Source organism: Perissodus microlepis, chromosome 13, assembly GCF_051167445.1.
Source record: "Perissodus microlepis isolate ML-2025 ecotype Zambia chromosome 13, ASM5116744v1, whole genome shotgun sequence".
Lineage (NCBI taxonomy): Eukaryota > Metazoa > Chordata > Actinopteri > Cichliformes > Cichlidae > Perissodus > Perissodus microlepis.
The window spans coordinates 14,330,831-14,357,104 of NC_140473.1; the positions used below are offsets into that span (position 1 = coordinate 14,330,831).

The 26,274-nt window shown below is 41.8% G+C and overlaps 1 protein-coding gene across 5 annotated transcripts; it reads right to left on the bottom strand.

The window, feature by feature from the left end:
- Positions 1–478: 478 nt before the first annotated feature.
- Positions 479–24,605, bottom strand: LOC146374850 (vinculin-like). Of its 5 annotated transcripts, none has more exons than XM_084947701.1 (23): positions 24,136–24,604; positions 18,133–18,203; positions 16,895–17,045; positions 16,238–16,346; positions 15,270–15,392; positions 13,600–13,760; positions 11,771–11,861; positions 11,531–11,678; positions 11,244–11,397; positions 10,788–10,963; positions 9,700–9,890; positions 9,265–9,291; positions 8,793–8,992; positions 8,365–8,493; positions 8,075–8,224; positions 7,846–7,954; positions 7,458–7,760; positions 7,248–7,372; positions 6,463–6,648; positions 5,197–5,373; positions 4,076–4,279; positions 3,897–4,001; positions 479–2,363 (listed from the first exon to the last, which is right to left on the bottom strand). In XM_084947701.1, exons 1-23 carry the CDS (start codon positions 24,301–24,303, stop codon positions 2,217–2,219), a joined length of 3,405 nt encoding a protein of 1,134 aa, XP_084803827.1. In that variant the 5' UTR covers positions 24,304–24,604; the 3' UTR covers positions 479–2,216. The 5 variants fall into 5 exon arrangements, with proteins under 5 accessions (XP_084803827.1, XP_084803826.1, XP_084803829.1 ...); XM_084947700.1 differs by having other exon boundaries at positions 9,265–9,294; XM_084947703.1 differs by lacking the exon at positions 5,197–5,373 and having other exon boundaries at positions 9,265–9,294; positions 24,136–24,605.
- Between the last annotated feature and the right edge of the window lie 1,669 nt (positions 24,606–26,274).

Genomic DNA, 26,274 nt, shown 5'->3' on the forward strand with positions numbered 1-26,274 from the left:
TTGAACGTGGCATAGATGCTGGTGTATGCAACTGAGGTTTACTGAGAATGGCCTGAAGGACAGAAAATATCCAGTGAGCGTCATTTCTCTGGTTGCAAATGCCTTATTGCTTTCAGAGGTCAGAGAATGGTTGGACTACTTCAACTTCACAGGAAGGCAACAGGAACTCAAACAACCTTTTGTTGCAACCAAGGTATGCAGACGAGCAAGTCTGAATACACAACATGCCAAACCTTGAAGCAGATTGACTACCACTGCAGAAAACCACACCAAGAGTCAATTCTGTCAGCCTAGAACAGGAAACAGAGGCTACAATTCACACATTCTCAGCCAAACTGGACAACAAGGGACCTGGTTTGATGAGCCTGACTCTTTCCTGGTATTTCTTTCAGACCATTCTCTGTAAACCCTAGACATTGTTATGTGTGGTCATGAGTTTTTCTAATACTTAGAACAGAGAACAAGAGGCCAAGTCCAGTCATCATTATAGTCTTTTATTCTTCTTCCAAGGCACAGCAGATGTGTTGGCAGGGCTAGAAGCTATCAGTGTACATTCGGGGTGTGAATGAACACATCAGGTGCACACGCAGATCTACATTGTGTCGCTCTCAGTGAATAGTCAGTGCTGCTACATGCTCAGTAGGCCCAAATAAAATTGAAAATGCAGTTAGCATTCTGTGCTGCAATCCAGAGCTTTGTCCATTAGTGTCATTTGGACTGCTCACTACTACTGCTTAAACGAAAAGACTTCACATACAGGTGCATACAAATTCTCCACTGTTAAATTAAAGGAAATAAAAATATGCATTTGCTGACTGACTGCATGTATTAATGTAAAAATATAATGTTTAATCCCAGATGACAACAAACTCATTTTAAATATATTTTAGTGTTAACCTAAAAATAAAATCTACGTTGCTATGCTGACAATATTGCCTGATAAAAAGAGTTGTCTTGTTTTCAAACCACCGGGGTCATCTAAAAAAGGAAACAAATGGATTTTTCAGATGATGCTTTAGAGCATTTAACGTGGGACTACTGAGCTCAAACAGAGGGATATCTGGATATCTAAAAAATAAACACCCAAACAATAAAAGGATGCTGCCTAAAATCATCAGCTTTGCTAAAATTTCCAAACAGTTCAACTGTTACAAAGAGTGCAGTACAGTGCAGCACTACAAATAGATTACAAAAAAAATGCAAAGCAGAGTAAAACATTCATATCTTTTGGCTAAAAATAAACAGACCTTAAAAAAAAAGCACTCCGGGTCCTCTACAGAGGACGGTACTGTCTGCAGTAACCTGGAGTTTGAGTGTTTAGAAGCTCACAGTAATGTAAAACAAATCCTTTGGCATTGATCACTGTGGAAGTTCAACTAAAATGAAAACACAGAACTGAAAACACACATTAAAAATATATCAGTTAAGCTTGACTTTGACTTCAATGTCACACATACTGCTGCTGTCAAGTGAAAACCTGTGAGCTGTAGTGTCAACCTCCCAAGAAACAACATAGTCACTAACAACCATATATTTTATTCTAATCATATAATTGCTTTAAAACTGTCTCATTTGTATTCATAACACCTTTAAGTTCTTCAAATATAAAATCATTGAAGTGATGATGCTAGAACTTCTGAATTTGTAGATCTTTAGTAAAGAACCTTTATTGTTAAAAAGTAAACAGGAAGGAAAGTGAGCTCCTCAGCTCGCTCCAATGCTCCCGACTTTAGAGTCAAACTGAGTGAATAAAGCTAAAAATCTTTCATAAAACAAACAATTATTGTATATACAATAGACAATAAGAAACTCACTGAAAAAAACTGAATGCAAAGTAAACGTCCTCTAGGAGCATTTTAGTGTCATAATTCGCCTTTAGAAAATAGAAAACATTTTCATGCAAAAAATATATACCTGAACTTTGGATAAAGTCTTGTAACACAACATACCAAAAATATACTTTAAAAAACTGTCTCCGATATACCTGTGCGATTCCGCTCACGCCATTAAAAGAAACCTGCATGGGACCAGATCTAATGCTTCCTGGTGCAAACACCCAAACTACAGTGGAGAATGGCTCAAAATCCTGCAGCTTCCTCTTGAAGTGCACATGCTTATGCTTAATGCATATGCACATTGCTACTTTACTCGAGGTTTGTGCTATTGAAGCAAAGTTTTAAAGAAAGAGCATCATCCATGTCAGCGACCAGGTATGATTATTGGTACCAGGGGGTCTTCCGCACCCATCGGAGGGTGAAGCCCGCATCGGTGCGGATCTTGATGGAGGCTGCTTCTGCTTCTCTGACCGTCTCCTTCACGGACTGCATCAGATTCTGGGCGTTATGGACCAACATCTCTGTGGCCTGGTGAGGCAAACAAAGCAGTAAAATAACAGCTTAAAGATCTGTCACAAATTTTGGCCATGACATGACTAATCCACCTTAAATGCAGAATTTCTTTTAAAAAATTAAGTGTCCAATCAGTTACATTTGTTCAGTAATGCCAAACTACCAACTCAGCTTTTAGTGTAATAACAGGGACTGCAGTGTGTAGTAGAGCTTTTCAAGTTTGAAAAGACAGCTACGGCATTGAAGTAGCACTTTGCTTTCTGCAGATGCTGAGTTTATGGATAATAATAGAAAAAAAGGTTGGATTGTGCATCACTGTGAGGTACAGTTGGGGTGAGAAGTTTAATTACAAATGTCATCTTGATTTTGAGCTTTTTAATTATTTCTTTGAACTGTTGCAGGGTGAAATGATTGTACAACATACATCTTTAAAAAACAAGACGTGACAAAGACACAAACACTGACACAAAAGAAAAGAAGATTGTTGATTTGTGTCTCTGTGCTTTTTAATATTTTTCTGTTCCAGGTGTTTTTTTTCTTACAGGTGCAACATTTGTGCTTTTCTATTTGTGCTCTATGCTTTTATTGTACTTTGTCCCATTTTTTCCACTGTTCCTTTTTCTTTCTTTCCTATTTTTTCTCTTGCCTGTCAGCTTAGAGATTGCCATATTATACATTTACTGTAATAACAGAAACAACCCAAACTGTCACCGTTCAGGAACAACCCAGGAACCTCCCAGGTTCAGGCCTGCCGTGAACTGGAAACTGCTGGAACACCAGTGTTACTGTGCACAGTGAAGCGAGGTGATTAAAGGTGTGATTGGAAAAACTGAAGGTGAGGCTTTCAAATCTAAGAACACTGTACCAACTGTCAAGCATCATGGTAGTTGTGGCATGTTCTTGGGCTTGTTTTACTACCAAATACAGTGGACAGTGGATGAAATAATGAAGAAGGAGGGCTACCCCTAAATTCTTCAGCTTCAGTTCAAACTAACATCTAGATGAAACTTGGACGCAGCTGGATGTTCCAACAGGACAATGATCCCAAAATCACATCAAAACTAGTTTAAAGTGAGTAAACATCAAGGCTAACATCAAGCCCTGACTGCAACCCTACTAAAAATTTGCGGATTACACTTAAAAGTCAGGTCCATGCCTGGAAACCAATCAATTTAAATGAACTTCACCAATTCTGCCAAGAAGAGAGCCAAAAATGATACCAGAAGTTTGATGATGATTACCAAATGCATTTGGTCAAGCTGCAACTTGCTAAGTGACATTAAACAAACATTAGTAGGTAGGGTATGTATATATTTGAGCCTGTATGTATACTTTTGACCTTATGTGGATGAGAGAAAATCCTTCATAAATTCAAACTTGTGCACAAGTTCTTGCTTATTAAAGTCATTAAATATGTATGCTGCACAATCACTCCACTCTGGGAAAAGAACAGCTCAAAGAAATCATTAAAATACCATGACATTCATGCCCATGACGGGTGAATTTAAATTTCTGACCACAACTGTATGTGCTTTGTTGTGCGTTTACCTGCTCTGACTCCTCTTCACTAATGTTTGTCCGTCCCAGCATAGTGGCTTTGACAGTAGAGAGGATCTTCAGCTGAGTACTGATGGTAGGGATTCGTTCACAGACCTTTGGCAGGAAGAACAGATGTTAGATGTTTCCCGTTGAAGACAGAGTGCGCTTGTGTCTATGCAAATCCTCACCTGCAGCAGGTTCGTTCTGATGCGTCTGTCAGTGCACTGTTTGGCCACTTCTTTTGCCAGTCTTGTCACCTCATCTGAGGCCTTGGCGATGTCCTTAGCGCACTGGATCAGTGCTCGTTTGTTCCCGCTTCCACCACGCACCAGCCGAGACATTTCTGCCATCAGCAGAGCCATCCGCTTGGCTGCGGCTATGATGTCATTACCCTGTTGAAGAATGGGGATGTAGAAAAGGAGGAAGCAGTTAAAGCTGTTAACAGAGAAACATGGTTTTGGGAAACCAGACATTAAAATTCTAGTGTTTTGTATTATTACATTTGAATTAAAATTAAATGCAAGCATGTTTAACAGGAGAATGCATGCAGAGTCAGTGCAAGTTTCCACATACTCTTCAATCCTCAGTGAAGAAGATATTGAACATTTTATTCGATTTTTAATTGAGATTTTCATTTTCTTTGTGACATTAGAGTCAACCTGAAGTTAGTACACATGAGGTGATGTTAAAGTGATTAGTAATAGAGGCTAAAAAGCAGAAGCAGGTGACCAGAGTGGGTAAGCAGGCAATCTAATGTCATATATAAATCACCCAGAAGTCTTTGGGAAACTGTCATCCTTGGCTTCACAGGTTGGCCAGACAATGAAAGTCTGACAACAGAGGTAACGACGAGACAGAGCGTCTGCCTCCTCCTTTGAATCGCTTTACCCAAACATGAGCTTAAGGGCTTGTGAAGCCAGTACCAGTTTATCCACGTGGTGCAGCAATCAAACCTGACATTCCCACAGTCCTCAACGTTTTGTGCAACCATTGCATGGCATCAGCATTACCATTTGTGTAACCAGGTCTGAAAATAATGCAATAAGAGTAAAACAGCAGCTGCAGCTGGTTGGAGTTTTCCATTGGTAGTGGCAGATGCAGAGCTCAGTGTTCAGACAGCCCCCGGTGGGTGTTTCTTGTCCTGCAGGGCTTTCCTTGTGTCGTGCATTTATCTTTTTGCATGCGTGGGTGTACGTGCACGTGTGCGTGCGTGGGTCAAACAGTACCCAAAACACTTAGAGCCTTTTACACATACTGTTTGATCCACACGTGGTTGTGTGTGCGCTCATGTGCATGTATGTGCGCAGACCTTGCTGGACCACTTGCGCGCCTCCTGGTGGAGAGACTGGGCAGCTGCCAGAATGGGTTGATTGACAGGCTGGTTGGATGGCATCAGCAGCAGCTCTGGCTCATAGTCATCCTCACCATCAGTAAACTCATCTTCATCATCTACCTCCCTCTCCTCTACTGCCTCCTCATCTTCAGGCTGGGCCAGGCAGTGGGGGGGGGTTTGTTGGTGGTGGTTGGAGGATTGATGGGGATGGGAAGGAAAGGGAGGGAGGCAAAAGGGGTGGGAGGAGGAGGAAAAAAGGAGGAATGTGGAGAAGAAGGGGGGAGTGGAAAGCCAGGGATAGCAGGAGGGAAGGAAGCATGGGAAAAGGAGGCATTTAGTATAGTATGAGAGGCACTGGGTGGAAGAATAAAGGACAGGAGATTTACAGGAGGAAGGAGGAGCGTATTCAAGCAAGGTGAAGGTGCAGGGACAGGGGAGGTGAAACTGCACACATAGGCACAGACGATTTAGATGGGGGGGAAATTAAAACGAAAGAGGAGCTGGTTTGGGAAGGCAGCGGGTGGATGATGTGCCTTACTCTGAGGCGGTGGCTGAGCTGAGAGTTTATAACCTATTTGCATAATCAAACAAGGTCTAGTGCTGAGTTGGCAAACTGAGCGTGACCCAACACCAGAGATGTCTGGATGTTTGTGGATAGTTTTTAAAAGACACACAAAACATCTGTGGAAAAACTGTTAGCGGCGCCATTAAGGGGAAAATGGTTATCAGCTCCACAAAGATAGCAAGAGGGCATTACTCCTAGTTATTTATACAGATTAGCTGTTCCTGTGTACAGTTCTTTTACACACACACACACACACACACACACACACACACACACACACACGGAACATTGACAGCCACAGAGATATGAGGAAAGACGAAGTAGATAACGTCTGCTGTAAGTGGAGTGTGCTTTTGTAATATAGATTTGAGGCTGGGATTTCTCACTGCAATATCTCATATTCACTTCGTGCATGTTGAGTGTGCACGTGTACACCGTGAACAAAGTCACATGCTGACACTTTAAACAGATGACAGTTTCCGGTTCCCCTCTGAAAATGGAATCAAGCAACTGATTTCCATATTTCAGGACCAACATAATTTCAAGAATTTCAGATATCCACAGATGGGACTTTTTTTTTAAGACAACTAGCCAGCAACTAACTAGAAATCATGACTTTAAAATTATACACAGATGTTTGGCTAAATATGCAAATATGCGTGTTTGTGTGAACTGACCTTGCTTGACCACTTGCGCGCCTCATCGTGCAGCTGCCTGGCTGCCACCATCATGGGCTCGCTGAGCACCTCTCCAGCTTTCTGCTCCGGGAACTCCTCGTCCTTTTCCTCTGGAGGAGGAGGCCGAGGCGGAGGCACTTCCCCCTCTGGTAATGGAGGTTTGGGTGGGGCCTGCTCATCACTAACCTGAAAACACACATACAGGTAGTTCATAATAATTCATAGACGTTATTCCATCATACTGCTGTTTGATCCTAAATTGCTTGGGTCTGACCACCATGCATAACAATATGTGATTCACAAGTATATTTAAATTCAGTTTTATTGATATAAAATTCATAAGAACAGTTTCCTCGAGGTGCTTTATATTGTAAGGTAAATCCCTACAGTAATACAAAGAAAACTCCAACAATCAGAGGACTCTATGAGCAAGCACTTGGCAACAGCCAGAAGGAAAAACTCATTTTTAACAGGAAGAAACCTCCGGCAGAACCAGAGTACGTATCAGAAATGAGTATTTTTATCAAGTCGGGACAAAAAATATTATATTTAGGTCTAAAATAAATGGAGACAATCAAATTTAAATCATAGAAAAAATATTCTTGGCTGTCGTAACCCACTCATGAGCAATGTGAAGACCCTATTTCAGAAAGTTTGTTAATCCCACATAAAGGAAGACTGATATATTTCCCTAAAACACTGGAATCCCAGTTTAATAGTTTAACTACTACTACTAAAGTCTACTGTGGGAATAAAGTGCGTTATGTGTGTTTGAATGTGCTTACATGGAGCTGATCCAAGTCAGGAGGTGGAGGAGGGAAGTCCGGCTCCTGAGGCTGAAAGGCTTCTCTAACTTTTCCGACTGCAGCCAGGATCCTCAGACACGAGTCTAAGTAGGCTTTCTGCAGAGCTTTGGAACAAACAGCGAAAACATGGTAAATAAACCTGAGTCATTCTTTATCACTCATTATATTAAACATGTTTTTCTCCTGTACCTTTATCTTGGATGTTCCCTGCCACCGCCTTGGCGTCCATCACCATAGGCGAGATGGTGTGCGAGAGGATGTCTGAAGCGTGTTTCACAGTGTCTCTGAATCGTGGGTCTTCAGAGTTCTCAACTTCCCTCTTAGCCACCAACAGGACCCGATTAGCTCTCCTTGCTATGCTTGTTGCCCCGGCAACAAGCATTTGGGGCTGAACATTTGCCATGGCAACTCTGCACTTGTCGATGTCTTTCTTTATCGCCTCCTCAGACGCATCTAGCAGAGATTTGGTGTCGATAGCTTCATCCACTAGACCTGGGAGAGAAAACACAGATAAGCACGCCTCTGTAAATCCTCTCTCATGTGCAGCAAGGTAATATTTTAAGCAGAAAATCCACACCGGTGAGTCTCTCCACATTGTCGATCCACTGGTTCTTCATGGTGTCAAAGTGTTCATACGCCGCTTTGTTCCCAGGGTTCTTCAACAAGATCCGAGCGGCAGACGTTACCTGGATGTGAAAACAAACAAAAAAGTAAACAAGTCACGCTCAGACTGTATATAACACCTACAGGTTTTATCTTGATACGTGATCATGCAAATCAGGGGCGGCCAAATCAAACAGAAGCACCTGTGGTGTGAGCTCCCTAGCATGTTTCACAGCAGCATGGATGCCTTCTACTGTAGTCTTATTGGCTGTTCCCACAGCAGCAGCCTTCTCTGCCGTTGCCCCCAGCCGACCCGCGTGGGTCTCAAAGTTCCCTGCGCGCTCTTCAAAAACCTTTCACAAACATTAGCAGCACTTCAGTCAAAGTGTAGACAGAATCAACCTCCTACGCCACACAGCTGAGCCATGGTGTCTATTAGTGGAAACAGGTGAATGGGACGTGTTATTGGTGCTGTGTTTTGTGCATTACTGACCTCTTCTCTGTTTGGTGCATCGGGAGGTGCAGTTGCAGCCACAGCCAGCAGTTTGATAGGTGTGGTGGTGTCACTGAAAACATCAGACACCTCCTGGGTCATCACCTCCTGCATGCGCTGCCTCAGGTCCTGGATGAAGCAGAGATTGTTGCATAAATCCACCAGGGGGAGCTCTGCACCAGCACTTTCAATGAAATCAACATTACTGAGTCTTACACTATGCATCCTCAGTCCCCATGCTTTTGTTATATTGGCTGCACCTTTGGATCAAACAGAAATATTCTAGCCATCGTGCATTTTCCCCTTTTCCACGATTTTTAGTCAGGTATATTTTGTGTATTTGGAAACTTGTTTACATATGATTACAGGGGAGGTTGTGTTTCTGCATTAATCTATTTATAGACTAAATGTGCATGCTTGTGAGATACCTTAAGGGTGTCCTGCAGCTGTGCAGCTGTAGCGCGTGCATGAGGAGCCTCAGCCTCTCCCCTGCCTGCCATGTCTGCCAAGGATGTCATCAGAGCCTCTGTTCGGTCACAGCGCCCAATCATATCCTGACGATACGGGCCTAACAGGCCTCCTGCCAGCCTCCTCCCTTCCCCAACCATTCCTCTGATTGCTGCCTGACCTAGAGAGTAACACAGGGTAGAAGTCATGCTCTAGATACCTCAATAACAACCCATATTTAGATATAGAAGTATCGCTTTTTCTTTTTTCTTTTTGTTGGTCACAGGGACTAAAAATACAAAGTGAGAAGTGATGTCATTTCTTGCAACATCAATAGTAGGATGCTATAGTTTGCAGTAAATGCTAACATTATATAGTTTCCAGGAAGTTAATAATGTTACTAATAATAACATGTTTGGTTATGTCTTCTAAGAAAGCTTCATAGAGAGATACCTGTGTTCCACTGTAGCATCTCACACTCTGCTCCCATACGGAAGCATGGTACGAAATAGGAAACAATCAAATGACAAAGCAGGAAGACTGCAATAACAAAGCATGAAAACAATACAAGAGTCCCTGAATGACTAAACTAGTCAAGTTAGTCAATCAGTGATGCACAAAATGCATCATTGTGGGCATTTAAGGAAACAGCACAGTCATTTCTGTGCCACGCAATCACATTTCCTGCCTGAGTAATTTTACAGTTACCTCACTGATCACAAATGGCTAACATCCCCAAAGAGCGATATTCACTTGGTGTCTGGTTTCTTTTACAATCTGTCCATCATCCACAGAGATGCACAAAATGCACTGGAAGGTCAGGGTGTTTATTTTTGAGACAAACTACTGCATCATCACTCCCTAGAGCAGTCATCCAGCACCACTTACCTACTCCTCTGTCGTCCACTCCAGGATTGTTCACCCAACGGAGGGCCTGCTCCATCTTGCCCTCCAAGGTTACTGCAGGCTTGGCTGGTCTCATGTTGGCTACGGCGCGGTTGGTTTTAGACTGCAGGGTCAGTAGCGCCGCCCCAATCTGCTTAGCGAGTGCACGGGCCTCAGGACTGTCACCTTTACCCCTGAGACAGTAACAAAGATAGACAACTTGAGAGAGAGACAAAAAAGCATAAAAGACTTAATATAGACTATAAAATAACACTACACCCCTGTTAGATACCACCAAAAAAGAGAAATACCACTTTTAAAGCCTAACATTGCTTTTTTGTGTAGTAGAAATAAAGACAAAACATTTCTATATGTGTATGTCCAGATTATTAGACATAAAACTACAAGTTCTGGTCAGGACAATAATTCAGGGCACAGTTTAAGAAATGCCTTTATCATTCTTCTAAGAAAAGAAGAACAAAGTCAGATTCATGTATCACAAAATCTCTTTTTATGACCTTGCACAGCCGTTTTGACAGGATACCATAATACAGTGATAATATCTCTACTAAATTACACATTGTAAAAGTACTATCTGTTCCAAATGCGGAAATCATAGCCACATTTTCTACATTTTTTACCTTCAAAGTGCAGATCAGTATTAATTAGAGCATATCTAGGTAATTTGTTCAGTGTTTGAAATTGAATTTGCTTTATGCTCAATAAATGCAGCTGAAGACCATTACAGTTATGTTCCTAAAAGCAACTAATCTTCATCATCACCTTCGCCATCATCCACTGAGCTACAGAAGCATTTGGATTAAATTCTGTTGTTTAGTTAAGTGATATTTCCCTTTAAATTCCCCTCCACAAAAACACCGTGACACCGTATTCAAACAGTTTAAAACCTTTTTGGAGGACTCATGCCCAAGGTTGACAGGCAACAACATACTTTCCAGGTGGGTAAAATATGCCACCTATTGGTGGCATGGGGTTGCAGTTTGAGCCTATGGAAAGAGTGTCTAAGTATTACGTATAGTTTTCACAATGCACGTGTCATCGAGCATGAGAAATGTGAGGTGAAACCGTACTGTCTGCGTAGCTCCATAAGCCTGGCGGTGAGTCCTGCGATCTCACTTATGGAACGCAGGATGTCGTCCCTCTCTTTGGGGTCTTCGCATAGATCGGCGATGCGTTTGGCTTCTGCAAGGAGCGCTCTGATGTTCTCCTCCCCCTCAGGACCGCCGTGAGGATCAGCCAGCCATGCCTAAATATGCACATGTGCAGTATGACATATGAAATAAGTACATCTTTTGACACATGTCTCACAGTAGAGCTTCTACCATGTGAAGGGGCTATTTACTAGTGAAGATTTTACCCAGTGGGGTCTCTCTTTTAAACAATAATAATTCTGAGAGAATTTGTAAAGTATTAACTGCAACACTTGCTTGGAAAAGGATTAGAGAAGTAGAGAGTCGGATTTGCTAGAATAAAGCAGTTCCCTGGTTAGCGTAGCTCATTCTGATATTATTGTTGTTCTATCTGACCTGTGCAGCGTCCAGCCTCCTGGCAATAGCCTGTTTGGCATTGATTAGAGCCTCCAGTCTGCGAGCAGCACTGTCCACTTTGCCAAATAACAAGTCTAAGCCCTGCGAGCACTGGCCGGCACGCTGCACACACCCCGGGGTCGGGCCTTGGCCTCTGTTAAGAACAACAAAGACACTCAGCCGAGGCTTGACAGCTGAATACACAATTCAAATGCGCACCTAATCGCACACCATGGACAGAGGATGGAAAACTGTTTAACTCACACGTTCTTGCAGAAAAACCCTACCTAGCTCGTAGATCTGTGACCTGGTCAGTCATTTGTCCCAGAGCCTTAGTGGTCGCCAGTATGTCTTTCCTCTCCTTCCCAGCACACAGCTCTCCCACCTTACCAGCTTCGTCCAGTATTACATGCAGGGCCACCTCACCGAGGTCTCCTGGAAACGACAGACCGCCATGGCATGACATTCATGTTTGACGATTAGGTGTTTTTAGCTGAAGCCACAATAGATAAGAAACAAACAGCCACCTGGCTGTCCGTGAGGGTCTTTGAGCCAGCTTTTAGCTTGTGCCATCTTTGACTCAATCAAAGCCAGAGATCTCTTCAGGGCCTCCATATCCTGAAGTAAAGAGAAGAGATGTGTTAAAGAAAAATATATTGCTTTCATTACAGAAAAAAGACACTTTTTATAAGTAGTTACAGTTTTACAGATTATTTGTTGTCATAGTTGCTATCTTTACGAAAACTCGGGCACATCTAAATCTGTTGTCAGTATTTATGGGTTGAGGATGGTGTACACAAGACTGATGAAGTGTATAGGACTAACAAAATAAACTTTAAATCCAATGTTCACTGTAATGGGGAACTGTATTACCAGCAGTGTAGCTTTCTGATTTTTGGAGGTTTTCTAACTGTGAGACTTTAATTTCCAGTGTAAAGCTGGACTTGGTTGCTTGGCTCACATTTGTAAAGGCTATTTTGTTGTGGGAAAGTTCAACACATAGATGTATACATTAAAACTGCCTCATATAAAACCTATATTTTGGTTTATCCACGATTAAATGGGTGGTGGCCTGCAAGCTATGAAGTCTTAAATGTGGGCACTAACAGCACAAAATTGGTTTTATTAATATTAGTCAATGAAGTCGTATTACATTATTAATTTCATGCTGTAAAATGGGTTCTATGTTTTACACAGAAATCACCACTTTTTACAATGTCTTGCTAAAAATAATTCCTTATTATAAAGGAGAAAATAAGACTAAGTGACTTAATCTAAAATGTCACAGACTCTTTCAGTGCTTCAACCAGGAAGGAGAAAAAAAATGTTTTTTCCAGTTCAGAGAAGAATGAACCTCTTAAGTGGAACTGTTCAATACAGCCCATCTATTATGGATGGATCTGGACACCAACCAGCTTATTTCTATAATTCATGACCCGAGAGGACGGCAGTCATCGTGTGCCAGCGGTTTCTCTCACAAACTGACTGTAAGTGCTTATCACAGCTCATACACAGCGGTACAGACACAAACAGACAGATCATTATCAAAGGAGGCTGTGTGCAGAGAGAAACATGCAGAGTTACAGGTTAGACGAGTGAAACAGTGCTTAACTTTGGCTTAAATTATCTCAATGCACAATCTCTAACTGATGCCCAAAAATTACTTTTTCCAAGCATGTATATGCAGCCAAAAACAGCGTCTTATTGTGCTACGATGGTCGATCTTTGACAGCTTAAACACGAGACAATACACGAGAAAAAATACCATGACTGAAGACAGGTGTTAAAATAAATAACCGAGCTGAGAAACTTCTGTTTCAGGCCATTTGACTCGAATGGACGTCTGGAGACAAACAGATATGCACATATGACAATAAAGTGATGAAGTATGTGTGCTGTACATCACACATCAGCCAACAGTCAGTGGACTGAAACACAAAACACTTACTGTCAAATACCAGCATGATAGATAATAATAATAATGTAAGCATGAGGACATATTGTGTCTCCTTATCTCTCACACACATACACGCTTGCATGCTGGAAACCGCTGATGGGGAGAGAAACAGGCTTACCTTCTACAGGGAGGAAAAGAATGGAGGAGGAAGGTACAGAAAGGAAAGGAAAAAAAAGGAAAAACCAGGAGTTATACTAGCGAGCAAAAAGAAAAAAGTGACAGAAAGTGAAGAGTGATTTTTTTTTTCAGAGATGCAGCTCAGTGAGGCTGTATGTATGCAAGCAGGCACGCCAGCGAAATCTGATTTAGGTATGTGGGGATTATTTTGTGGGGTTTTTTTTTAGGTTTGTGGGGTAAAATGAGAAAAATCATAGTCTTTAAATGCAGCACAGGTTGTACCTTATTGGCCCAGGCGTCTTCATCCCACGTGGTGAGCTGCAGGACTCTTATGATCTCATTAATTTCAGCGCTCATCTTTTCAAAAGTGAACCTTCGGTTTCTCTCTGCCTCCTCAACCCCGGCACCTCGACTACTCTTCGTTGCGACAAAAATCTTTATAGCTGAGGAAAGAAATAACAGTATTTATGTTTAAACTCAGGTAGGACGATATATTCAACTTAAGACGAAGTGCTCATTTAATCTAAGAATCTATTGTGGCAAATAGAAATGACCCACTTTAAAAAATTAAAGCTTTTAAAATGCTGATTTTAAATGACCTTTGTGGCAGCACTAACATGCTTGGACTGATGGTGATTAATGCAAGTTTAGTATTTTCTCTCTTTATAGGCATTATTTTTCATATCTATCAACTTTTAAAGGATGGGGATTAAAATCTTAAATAGTCTTCAGCATCTGTAATACTATTATAATTGTTATTTTATAATAATTATCTAATAATGCTACTGGCTCTAAAAGCAAGTGTAGACCCATAGACAAACATTTTTCATTTTCATCTTCTCAGGTATCTTATTTGATTTAATGTCGGGTTTTTTGGTTTGTTTTTTTACTATCCACTGTTTAAAATATCAATGTACCTGGCAAAGTTAAGTGATCAATCCCTAGTTTGACCCTCTTATCCAGTATGGTCATGAAGAAAAAAAAGGGGAAGAATGCAATGGATAAGTCTCAACACAGTGGTCCAAAACCAGTTAGTGATCTCCCAGTGGTTACATACATTTCAATATACACTACAGGACAAAAGTACCAGTATCGCCTTTGCGATAAACCTACAGGAGGAGCTTAGCCATAGAAACCCATGCCACGAAGCTCCTGGCGCACAGTTTTTGTGCTGATGTTAATGCGAGAGGAGGTTTGGAACTCTGCAGTTAATCAGTAAAGAGAGGATTGGCAGCTTTCACCCCGCACATGGTCTGAGTCTGTGTGGTTGAGTTTCTGTGGTTCTGTGGAATATCAAGTGAAGAATTTTCACAAACTGCCTTATTGCAAAGGTGGCATCTTATTACAATACCAAGCTTGAATTTAGTGAGCACTTTAAAACCATCCATGCTTTCACAAATGTTTGCAAAGTCAGAGTCCATAGCTTGGCATGTGATCTGATACACCCGTGGTAGTGGGACTGAAAACACCTGAATTCAATGAGACTGAACCAGTGCAGCAAATGGGGGGCAGTAAAACCAAATCAATAAGCTCAAATGTCCTGTATGCTAAAGAGCTTCAGAAATGCTTTTTAGGTGTGATAAAACAATAATGTAATTTAATCTATCTATCTATCTATAGAGAGAGAAAGAGATTATTTATTCTTTCTCTCTTTTAGTTGCCAAATAGTTCTGTAAAAAAAAAAAATGTTTATTCAGATTTTTATGACACTTGACCATGTAGTCTCAGTGCATTCAAGTAGTTGAAACAGTGCTCCTCTTCTCTGTTGGTTGGTGCAGAGTATAAGAGTAGCGCAGCAGAGATGTTTGTAGGCGACGTATGCGCGCAGTCACACTCACATCCCCATCCCCAGCATTTAATGACTGTAATTATCTGCGTTGCTATAACAACTCTTGGATGCTCAATGATCTGTGCTGTCGTTAGCCCACACATGCGCAGCCACGAACACGCACCTGAGATAAGAACGGGCAGCAGCTCTTTGACAGTGTTCATGGAGCTGACTAGCATCTGTCTGTGCTCTTGGTGTGTCAGCTCCTGCTGCCTCTCCTCTATCATCTTTGACATTTTGGTCATCCCTGAAAAAAAAGAAAAAAGAAAATGTTATTGACTTTGGTTTTGGCACTGCTTTAAGTATGCTTGAACAATCAAAGGCTAAAAGCTTCCCCCAGTGTATACGCTAACTGAGCAGTTCCAACACAAACATTGTAACTTCATGAACGATTGATCTCACACAATGAAGGCATCAGTCAAGTGGGAGAAAACGTTTGGCATCAAATTTCCTCCAGCTCATTATGCCACACTGCACTGACAACACAATTAACCTGTTGCCTCTGGTGATAAATAGCCTGTTTATGGTTCTCCTGTCAGTGAAAAGACTCTGATCCTTAATCAAAGCATTTTAGTGTCAGAAGAGCACTCAGCGGTTAATTTAGCTGGCAGATGGATCTTTAAACTAAAGAGTCGTGTAAAACAAAAGTTTGTTGTCCCGTTTTCTGCTTTATGAAGCAAACTAATCCGAAAAGCACAGTTTATAACAGCTCTGCACAAATTATTCAGCAAACATTCTTTATTACTATAACTTCTGTTTCATTATCAGTGAATCTGACGGTTATTGCCTCGATTAATTCCACCTTTAAATGACTTTTTGCATTTTCTAAGCCTCAATCTTTAAATATGATATTCTAAGTCTAGGCTTAGTCAAGGCTTTATTGGTGACAGTTCCTACCTCTTTCCAGTTCCATAACATTTATAATTTCTTTATTTAAAAAAAATTAAAATGAGTAAAAATGTACATGTTGCAGTAGATTTTGAATCAGGGCTCTTATTTTTAATTAACCTGTATGAATCTTTATTTTACTAAAGTGACGTTTTAAGAACCATACAAAGACTTTGTCACAGAGTAGTGGGGATAAAACTTCACCTGGTCCGAGGTTCTTGGTGTATGTGATGAGGTCTTCCATGGTCTCCACCACCTCAGCTACTGCCAGATACTCCAGGATACCTTTACACACTCGGATTATCTTACGTACCTACAACACAATGCAGACACAGTCTTAAGCAGATGCAGGCGTAAAACAAAAGCCACATTTTAATATGAGAACAAGGAAATTCCTTCTTTGCAGGAGCTTTTTTTAGCCTGAAGTTACTCAGTTTTTTGTGTGTCTGTGTGTGTGGGCTTGTGTGTGTCTGTGTGCGTGTACAGTCTTGTGATGTACGTCTTGTGACTGTGAGAAGCTGCTCTTTCAAAAATGAGGCTAGTGATGGTGCGCATAATCGCGTGCCCAATGTGATTCCACTTATTGAGATGCCATTGAACAATCGCACAAGAGTACACACAAACAAATCCACCAAACTCACACTTACACACACACACACACGCATACACGCCCTGAGTTATGACAGAGGGAAGTCATTTGATCTCAGTGATTAGATCTGGGTGCATCTGAGACTCCATTACTCCTTCTTCCTCTGTACGGCTATATAAAGCTTTACTTCCATGAAAGATGCCATACCTCTGAAGTAAGAGTGATTATGAGGACACACACTAATGTAAGGAGGCATGCACAAACAGACACACCTCTGCCTCGTCGAAGGTAAGGAGCAAGTCGGATGTTCCGGACAGAATCCCTCTGGATCCATCGATCAGGTAATCTCGTGCAGGAACAGAGTAGGGATCCGCTTTCAGCATCTGAGCAGCTTGGACGAGCTTAGAGCATGAATTCTCCACCCTGAAGACACACAGCAGACTTAGGACTCATACTGAACACACGCACACCTACCAGTCAGTCACACTGCATCAGACCCGAGAGACATCAAGGAAAACCAAACCAACACACAGGCGAGATGTGAGGCTGACAAGGTGTCAGGCTAAGCAGCCCACACAGTAGGCAGCATGTTGTGCACTTTGAGTTTTTCACTATTTATTTGGCACTCGAAGGATCAAAATTTGAGAAGGTCTTCTTATTAAAACCTGTGGACTTGAGACATGTTTAAATTGGCTCAAATGATGCAACCTTCAATTCAGAGTTTGCAATCTGCTTTTTAAATAAAAAAAGGCGGTTTCATTTGCAATCCTAAATTTCTACTTCAGAGATCAGTGATTACGATAGATTTTTAGGAGCATTCAAATAAAGCCCGGTCCCTTCTCTTTCTGACCCCCATTGGTTAGGGTATCAATGGCTGCTGGTTCATCTATATTTAGGTAGGTTCACATTCCCACATGCTCCCTCCTAAGCCCTGTGAGTGAGATTTATGGTTTAGTGTCCCATGTATGTGTGAGTGAGCTGTGAGTGGTATGTGAATCTGATTGAAGTCTGGACCTTTTTAACGTAGCTGAAAAACGATTAGAAAAAAAATACAAGCAAGAAATGAAAAAAAAAAAAAAAATGGCAGAGACAGACAGATGATATTACTGGAAATGTAGAATATGCGTGGACATAAATGCAACAAATACGGGTAAGCAAAACCAGCGAGGTCTGTGAGCCCCAGAATTGCTGAGTAGCTGCTTTCAGCCAGCACCCGGAGTTCATGTCAGCTCTTTGGATGCAAGCAGGAAAACAACAAACAGCTTCTCAGCAGTCTGGAAGCTGGAGCCGGACGGTCACTCGGATCCGGTCTCAGAAGTGGCTCTTTGTTGTAGCTGGGAACACAGCCACGTTTCCTAATGTTAAATGGGCTGAAATCTTTTTTTTTCTCTTTTTAACAAGTTCTCTGTCTGTTCGCTGAGATAAAGTGGATTTGTTGCTCATAATTTTCTCTCTGGATGTTTCTGTGAGTGAGAGAGAAACGCACACAGTGCTTCAGAGGCAGACTCACTTAATAAACGCAGGAGGCATGTCTCTCTTCATCACCTGGTCCTCGGTAGTTTGAACCGTTTCCTTTCCCACCTGCAGCACACACACAAAACCACAGACAAATTATCATTAGCTCTTGCAATACAGGAAGCAGTGTTCAAGTACTATTAATAGCATGACGAGTGAATGAGTATGTATCAATTCACACCTATTTCAGTCATGCATGCATGTCATATCTTTGCCTGAGGGGAAGCGGCTCAGGCTCGGGATGATTTTGTGGTCTGTTTTTATACATGGAGGCAGGAAAGACGTTTAATGTCGCACTTCAAAAGCTCTTTCAATCTTCAGATCATGGCTCCATGTTGGAGATCTGCAGTGCTGACTTTATCTATTCATTAGTATAACTCACTGGCTTTGCTTAAGCAATTTAAACATAAGCAAGTAATCATCCATCCATGCATCCATCCATCCTCTTCAGCTTATCCAGTTCAGAGACTTGGGGAGGCTGAGGCCTTTCCCAGCTATCAAAGTAGATCACAAGTCAAAAAAGAAATATGCAACTGACTTCAAATTTGTATTTTGTTTGACAGCTAAGATTTAAAAATGCACACCGTGATCTAGTTTGCATAATATTTTAAGTTGATGTGTCAGAACTGTCTGCTTTGACTTATTAAGCATTTTTTTCCTGTTGAGGTGGAATTATTTTAGAAAGCACTGGGATTTTATTACACATGTCTGGTATTAAAGTAGTACCAGTCAGGGCATTTAATCTACCCCTAGAAACTACATCAGTAACAGATATATAATGAAGAGCCTTGATGCACAAAATCACAGATACAATCATCAAAGATAAGGTGTGTACTAAAGTTCAGTATTCCTGCAGAGACTGTTGGTAAACTGCCGTGAAAAGCTGTGAAACGGAAAACTTGCTCTGACCCATATAAACAGACACACACTTGAGATGCAATTACAGTGAGATGATGACATCAGTCTCCCTGCTGCTGCATCACTGAAATTTGCTTAATAGAGTTTCTGGCTCCAGAGAATCAGGAAGCAGCCATCGCACACTCTGAGCCCCAACCCTCTTCCCTCTTCACATCTTATGATGGTGCTTTTATGACATTTATGGCTGCTGTAGGGATTTTAATATCTTTGCGATGCACTCCATTTTTGGTCAGTGCATAACGGTATCATCATCATTATTTGTTTTTTTTAAATGTGAAATGCTTAAACAATGAATCAGTTTCAAAGAAGTGACATGGAAGTACCTGCACCCCCAATAAAATGTACTTCATGACCAGTCTAACTGCTCAAAATGTTAAGTACAGCTGTCCTAAAAAGTATTCACACAAAACTTCTAAACTGTAATTAGATATTTTCTTTAGAAAAAAAAAAGATTTCATTTGAGAACATTTGGAAATCACCATGTAAATGCGAACAAGACATAGATGGATAAAATTAATGTTAAACTCCTTAAAACAATGAGCTATGCCTGTTGCACTGACTTTACAGATCTACTATAAATTACATGCTACATAATCAGTAAAATGGTGCCATCAAAATGATAGATATAAGTGATGTAAGCTCAAAACTCAGCAATCAAAGCTCAAGACTTTTCTAACAGCTTAACAGTTTCAACATAGGATTCAGGATCCTTAACAGTTTGATATGTGCTGAGACTGAGATACTTAAAAAGAAAAGCAGCTTTTTGCACCACATAATACTGATTAAAACAGAGAAAACTGAACGCTAGGTGCTATCAATTCACAGTTAATTTAATATAGGATCTACAAGTAAGCAAGAGTACACAGGTATTTCTTTAATGGAAGCTAAAACAATTATTTATGGGACAGAAGTGGATCTTTGAGCAGAATAAATATGAATATTTTCTCCAGAAGATAACAAAGGTGTTTCTTCTTCCAGAGATGCACAGAGCACACGTGGGGTAGAGAGGAGGGAAAAAACTTTAATGATTGTTTTCAGATGCATAGCAAGTATTTTACCATTTTAAAACCTAACTATATATGTTTTGTTTTTCTGGGTTTTTTCCTGTGAATGTGGTGCTTTGTTTACTCAAGTAGAAAAACACTATATAAGAACCAGTCCACTTTACTACCAACTTTGTTTGCTATATGGCAATAGATACAGTATGTCTAAATGTAATCTGAAAATGGACAGGAAGTCCTAGCTGAGTAGCTGAAGCCGTCAGTTTCCCTGTTTGGGAAAATGAAGATTTTGTTACACGAAAATGTGAGGAATGTAGCTCCCCAAGTAGAGCATGTCCTCCTGATTAAACCCTGCAAGCGAACTCAAAGAGTGCCATCAGGTGACTGATCAAAGCGCTGTGGAGAGCAGAAGAGCTTCCTATAAGCAGCAACACTTGGTATTGATTATTCAATACATTATTAATGCACAGTTAAGAGGTTTGCTGACAGTGTGATGTGTATGCATGTGTGTGGGTTGTTTTTTGTGTGTGCAGTTGTACATCCTGCAAGGTGGGACTACTTCGGCAGGAAATGCAGCTGTCAATCACAGCTGTCAGAGCGGGTGTATAGATCAGAGATATTACCTCTGATGAGCGTGCAGCTGACATTTCTGTCCAATCTGTGAATGATGGCTGATCTTTTCTCCCTGCCACTAATGACTAATAATTATTTTAGAGAACATCTTGGTGGCCTGGGGTTCACAGACTGTGGCCACATGATCCCATGCTGCTACATGCCATCTGTCAACCGCTCGTTTTAGCTCTGTTTTGGTCTCCACTGGGAAATATTTGATTCATTAGCTTCTACTGGTTTTCATGTGGTAACCAGACCTTTAATGACAGTGTGTGCAAGAACTTGTACTAAAGAATAAATAAATGAAAAAGAAGAATTTTTTTTTTCATGGAGTGAAAAAAAACATTGTTGTGTTATTGTGAGCAGAAAGATCCTTAAACCAAGCTGTGAAACATAATTTAATTGGCTAAAATACAAAATAAATACTATATTTTTAGCAAAGGTTCATACTGTATGTTAACTGGGACTAAGACTCAGACTGTGTGTCAGTTTTTTACATATTTTCCTTTGACAAATACCACTCACACCGAAATTATAAAAAAACAAAACAAGCAAACATGTTCAAAACTAAAAAATAAAAAAGGGGAAAAAATATCTTACAAATCTACAATAACTCTGGATGATTCATCACCCTGCCCCCGGTTCCTCTTGCCCATGAATTTCATTTGCTTTTATTAACATCAGTTTCAAATCTGTAAACTATTTATCAGCTGTAAGACTTTATGTCATAATACAGCTTTATCCATGAATAGATTTAAGGCACACTGGGAAGCAGAGAGCATGTGTGGACACATAGCCAGAAGACTTTTCCCGGGTCTGCCAAAGAACAAGGAGAGATGGCTCATATTTAGAGCTGGCTGAGAAGAGTGTGAGTGTGTGTGTGTGTGTGTGTGTGTGTGTGTGTGTGTGTGTGTGTGTGTGTGTGTGTGTGTGTGTGTGTGTAGGGGGCTGGAGATGGGAGGGCAGACCATGATGCTTGGCAGGGTCTGGTCTGAAAAAACCAGAAACACTTTCTCTCCCTCACAGCGTCCAAGCTAATGTGGATGTTTTCTCCATCCCTTACCAATCATGAAAAATTCTGCATCTTCCTGCAGCCTCCCTCCTCTCCCTCTCTGTCTTAGTCTGCTCACTTCCATCAGCGTGTGGTTACTTCACTCAACGGTAAATCTATTTATTCCTTCCTCCCCTTCCCACCCCACCCCACCCCCCCAAACATACTCAGGGTCTGTGCTGACTCCTTGAGGAGCAGACACCTTGCAAACTCCACCAAGCTCACACTTTTAGGCACATAAAAAACACCAACCGTATCTTTCACATCTTTTAGTCGGATCTGCATCAACCCACGCACAACTTCTGATGGATTGAGACAGACACTATCTTTGCAAGTGTGTGTGTGTGTGTGTGTGTGTGTGTGTGTGTGTGTGTGTGTGTGTGTGTGTGTCTCAGTGACCTAGATTTTAAGTACCCCCCTACAGCCATCCCACTGTGGACGGGGTTAACAGTGAAACTGTATCAGTGTGCAGTGGGACTCTGTGGTGGCATGTTGCTGTATACTGTGTTATATCTTAGTTCAAATTGCACGAGCGTAGAAGTGATTCACCTTTCTAAAATAAAGCATATGTGTGCGTGTCTCTTACATCCAATTAAGTGTATCTACCCAGCAACCAGCTACTGCTCGTTTTACAAGCTCAGTTCTCAAGCGCCCTTTGTGCTCGCTTTCAACACAATCTTGTCACCCACTTCATAGCTCTCGTTCCTCTGTCAGTGGAGCAATCGTCTTGTCTGAGAGTACAACAACTCTCAAAACGTACATCCCTATAAATATACCACTATAGAATGCGGAGTAGGGAAAGATGCAGGCTTTATTACTTTTAGTTAATCCCTTTTTTATGCTTCCATCCTACCTACCAACATTTCTTCTGTCTGACACCTTTTTTCCCCCCTCTGTGCTCAGCCCTGATATCTTCACACCTCGCAACTCCATCTGAGACCCATCAACAAGCCTGAGGCTGCTATTAGCCTCCTTCTGCTCGCTGTCTGTGTGGATCAACTGAATGGATCAACAAGGACAAGCAGAGACAGAGGAGCATGCCTGGTAGCAATGAGACATCAAGGACTTAATCCACTTGGAGGGTATTGGATAAAGGATGGGGTTTTCATTGTGGCATGGCGCAGTGTTCGAGTTCAAACTGAACAGCCTGGGTCATTATCAGTTAATGAGATATTTATCAAGATGATCTTGTGTGTCCTTGCACGGGAAAGAGTGGACTGCTATTCAAGAACCACAAAAGATGTCACTCGTAAGTTTTTTTCACAGGAACACTACACACGTTACTCATTGTGCAACCTATCCCACCATCGCATCCACCATTTGTCTCGAAAAATGTAGGCACTGTGCAGCAGATCATATTTTTAACATTTAAGGAGCAATGATTTCAATTTAGTGTGTCGTTTCTATTTAAAACATGACCAGAGAAGCGATTACTAATGAACGTGAAACCAGCTTCTTCTCTGTAAGAAGTCCTCCTGTCTGCTGCTATTTTCTCTTAAGTGAGTGAAGCCAGGTCACCCCAGCATCAATGCAAACGTCCAGGATCAGCATTAATGATGTGGCCTCTATTGATTTTCTCCCAGGCAGTGCGTACAGAGGGGACATCAGTGACTGACTAAAGCTTAGCTCTCTATAAAAATCGTCCAATTAGATTCCACAGGACAGAGAAGAAAGACAGCGATGGTGTAAGTGGAAAAGTGGAGGGTCAAAGAAGTTTGGAAAAGAATGAACAAAGAGATGAGCAAAGGAGTAAGAGATGAGGTGGGAGTCTGATAAATGACCAGAGTGTTTATATAGTCTCTGTGGAGTTTATTACTACGGATGGATGAGTTTCATAAACTGTAAAGTCTGCAATAATCTAACTTGGGCTGTTGAAGCTGAGAGCACAAAACCTACAGTACACAGGTCCACCTACAACACAGCAGGACACACACACACACACACACACACACACACAGGCATGCTTTTAATTTAATCACCACTCATTTCTTCCGCCCTACAAACTTCATTGACCTCAGCTGCCATCTGATTACAAATCTCAGCAAACTTTGCTATGTTGTGTTGCTTTGTTGTACTACTGTAGGAACTACTGTAGGACCCCGTTAAAACGTGCACGAGCGTTAGCTGGGTGTGTGACAGCTTTATGTAATTTTAATGGCAAATAAAGACCAAACAGGGATTTAACTCCGTGAACGCAGAAGCCCCACAGAAAATAAAATGAACCGATATTGGCATATGATAGGTGCAGGGCAGTCTGCTGACCTGCTATTCTAATGATTTATGACACATTAAACAGACGCTGTCACACCACTGCAACAGCCAGTCTCCAGGTTGAAAGTTTGAGTGGTAAATGTCACTTCATGCAGGCACTTTGCCATTGAGCTCATACTGAACTGACGCCCTGATTCAAACTCACCCGCACAAGGTTGCTGACAGCAGCCTGCACAGCGGCCACCGGCACCGTCAGATCCGGGATGGCTTTACCGTCTACCTCCCCTTCCTCGTGCATAATGACCAGGTGAGAGATCTGCTGGGCCACTGGCTCCAGGATACTCTCGATGGTTTTGGTGTGAAACACCGGCATCGTGAACGACTTTTTTACCGCAGCCCCGACAGAAGAAGAAGAAAGGCGGCTGGTCGCTCCAGCACTGATGGTCTCCCTTATCTCTGCTTCTTCCCTCTCCTCCTCACCGACAGGAGGACAAATACCGAGTTGTCAGCCCAGCCCCTGAGAGGAAACCCTCTCCTCCCGGTGTGCACCGTCTCCTCCGTAGAGCTCTTCGGTAAAGGCTGGACTCAGACGGTTGGTGTTCTCCGGTGGGAGCGACCCAAATCGTGACAGAAGGAATCACCGCCCTCTGTCCAATCACAGCGAAGGAATACAGCTGCCAAGCTGGTTGGTGTTGGTGCGCATTGACGCCTTCCCTGCACACACACACACACACACACACACACACACACACACACACACACACAAAGTGAGAGCTCTTCCCAAATGACGTCATGCATGCCAATAGCCCTCAAAAAGGGAAAGTGTTGGGGTAACTTAAGCTATTATGATTCAAGATAAGGGGTGGGGGCACGCAATATCAAGGAAAGAACAAGGGAAGGTTGTAAACATATTGAGCTGTGACTCCCTGCAGACTCATAAAGGTCAGCTTTACATCTGTGAGACTGTAAGGGATAGAAAAGGGAGCAGGTTCTGCACCACCTAGTAGGCTCTAGTGCAGAAAAAAAAATTGTTGGTGTGGTTTTATGAAGCTTCGAACCTACATCTGACATATGATCTCCGTCCATTAAAAGGTGGGTCAGGAGTTCATGTCTCTAGGCCTCAATGTGCAGGTCTAAATAAAGACCAAGGATTCAGCTTGCTGCAGTCTGGAGCTGAAAGGAGTCTCAAAGATTACAGCACAGCACCCACATGCTGTTTCTCTGCTTCTGGACTTTGGTGCTGAAGATAGGCTACTTAACAACCCAACTGACAATGCCCATGAATGTCATTTATACCTGCAGTTCTCGCTTGTGTGTGCATGCTTGCCGGCTTGTTTGCTGTCCCTGCACCTCATAATTGAATCTCTGTTAGGGAAAGTGGCGAACCCAGCAGCAAAAACTGCAGTATTTACAACCTCAAGACCCCAGATTAACCAAAGAGCCTGCAACCAAGTGTGGATGCATGTGGACAAAAGGTTAACCCCCCCAAATCAGACATAGTGGACTGGTTAGAAATGACCCCACAAATGTCCTCTCATCTCAGGAATTGTCCTTAAAGAGGAGTAAGAGTTGTACTCACTGCATCTCCAAACCATATATGGACTGAGGCAGAGTAGGAGATGCAATAAAGTAAACTGGTGTCTATGAGTAATTGAGGAGGGGTAGGACAGTCTCTGATTGGCTCCAGTAGCCCTGCTGTGAACTATCTGTATATGTGGACTTGTCCAAACAGACTTTGAAAGAAAACATTGCTGCAGGTTGTTAAGAGAGGCTTTAGAGTATGTGCTCAGAAATGACACAATGACCAACTGGATGTTGTGGTTGTTCACAGCAACACTGTGTATTCTGATGCTTTCATTGCACTTAATCTGCGTATCATGGCTGGAGCAGTGATGCTTAGTGCTCCCTTCAAATATTTCTTTTTGAGTGATTGTTGTTGTGGTATGTGGTCATATTGTGAGTCATGCTGTATGTCTGAGAAGATATGAGGTTTGGCCACTGTGCAGCAGAACCATGTTTAGTAGCACTGCCTTCACTTGCACATAAGCCACAGTTTCTTACTATACCACTACAACATGCAGTGCTGTGCAAATGTCTTTAGTCACCCTTGATCTAATCAGATGCTTTTCAGATAGTGTTACATGGTAATGCATGGTACTTTTCTATGTTCTGTATTCCATCACTTTTGAAAAGATTTCCAGTGAAAGATTTCCAAACCCTGATGTTTTCTCTGCTGTGGTTTACAGTAGACATGCACTGCTGTGCTTTCTCCTGACCTGCTCCATACATATTAACAACAATTTTAACCAAAAATGTAAAATTTGGATCCATCACACCTGTTTGA

Coding starts and splice junctions, on each gene's coding strand:
- LOC146374850 (XM_084947700.1), bottom strand. CDS start 24,303: ATGCCGGTGTTTCACACCAAAACCATCGAGAGTATCCTGGAGCCAGTG. Junction 17,046..18,132: donor ATGCCTCCTGCGTTTATTAA/GTGAGTCTGCCT, acceptor GTGTGTCTTCAG/GGTGGAGAATTCATGCTCTA. Junction 11,679..11,770: donor AGACCCTCACGGACAGCCAG/GTGGCTGTTTGT, acceptor TGTCGTTTCCAG/GAGACCTCGGTGAGGTGGCC.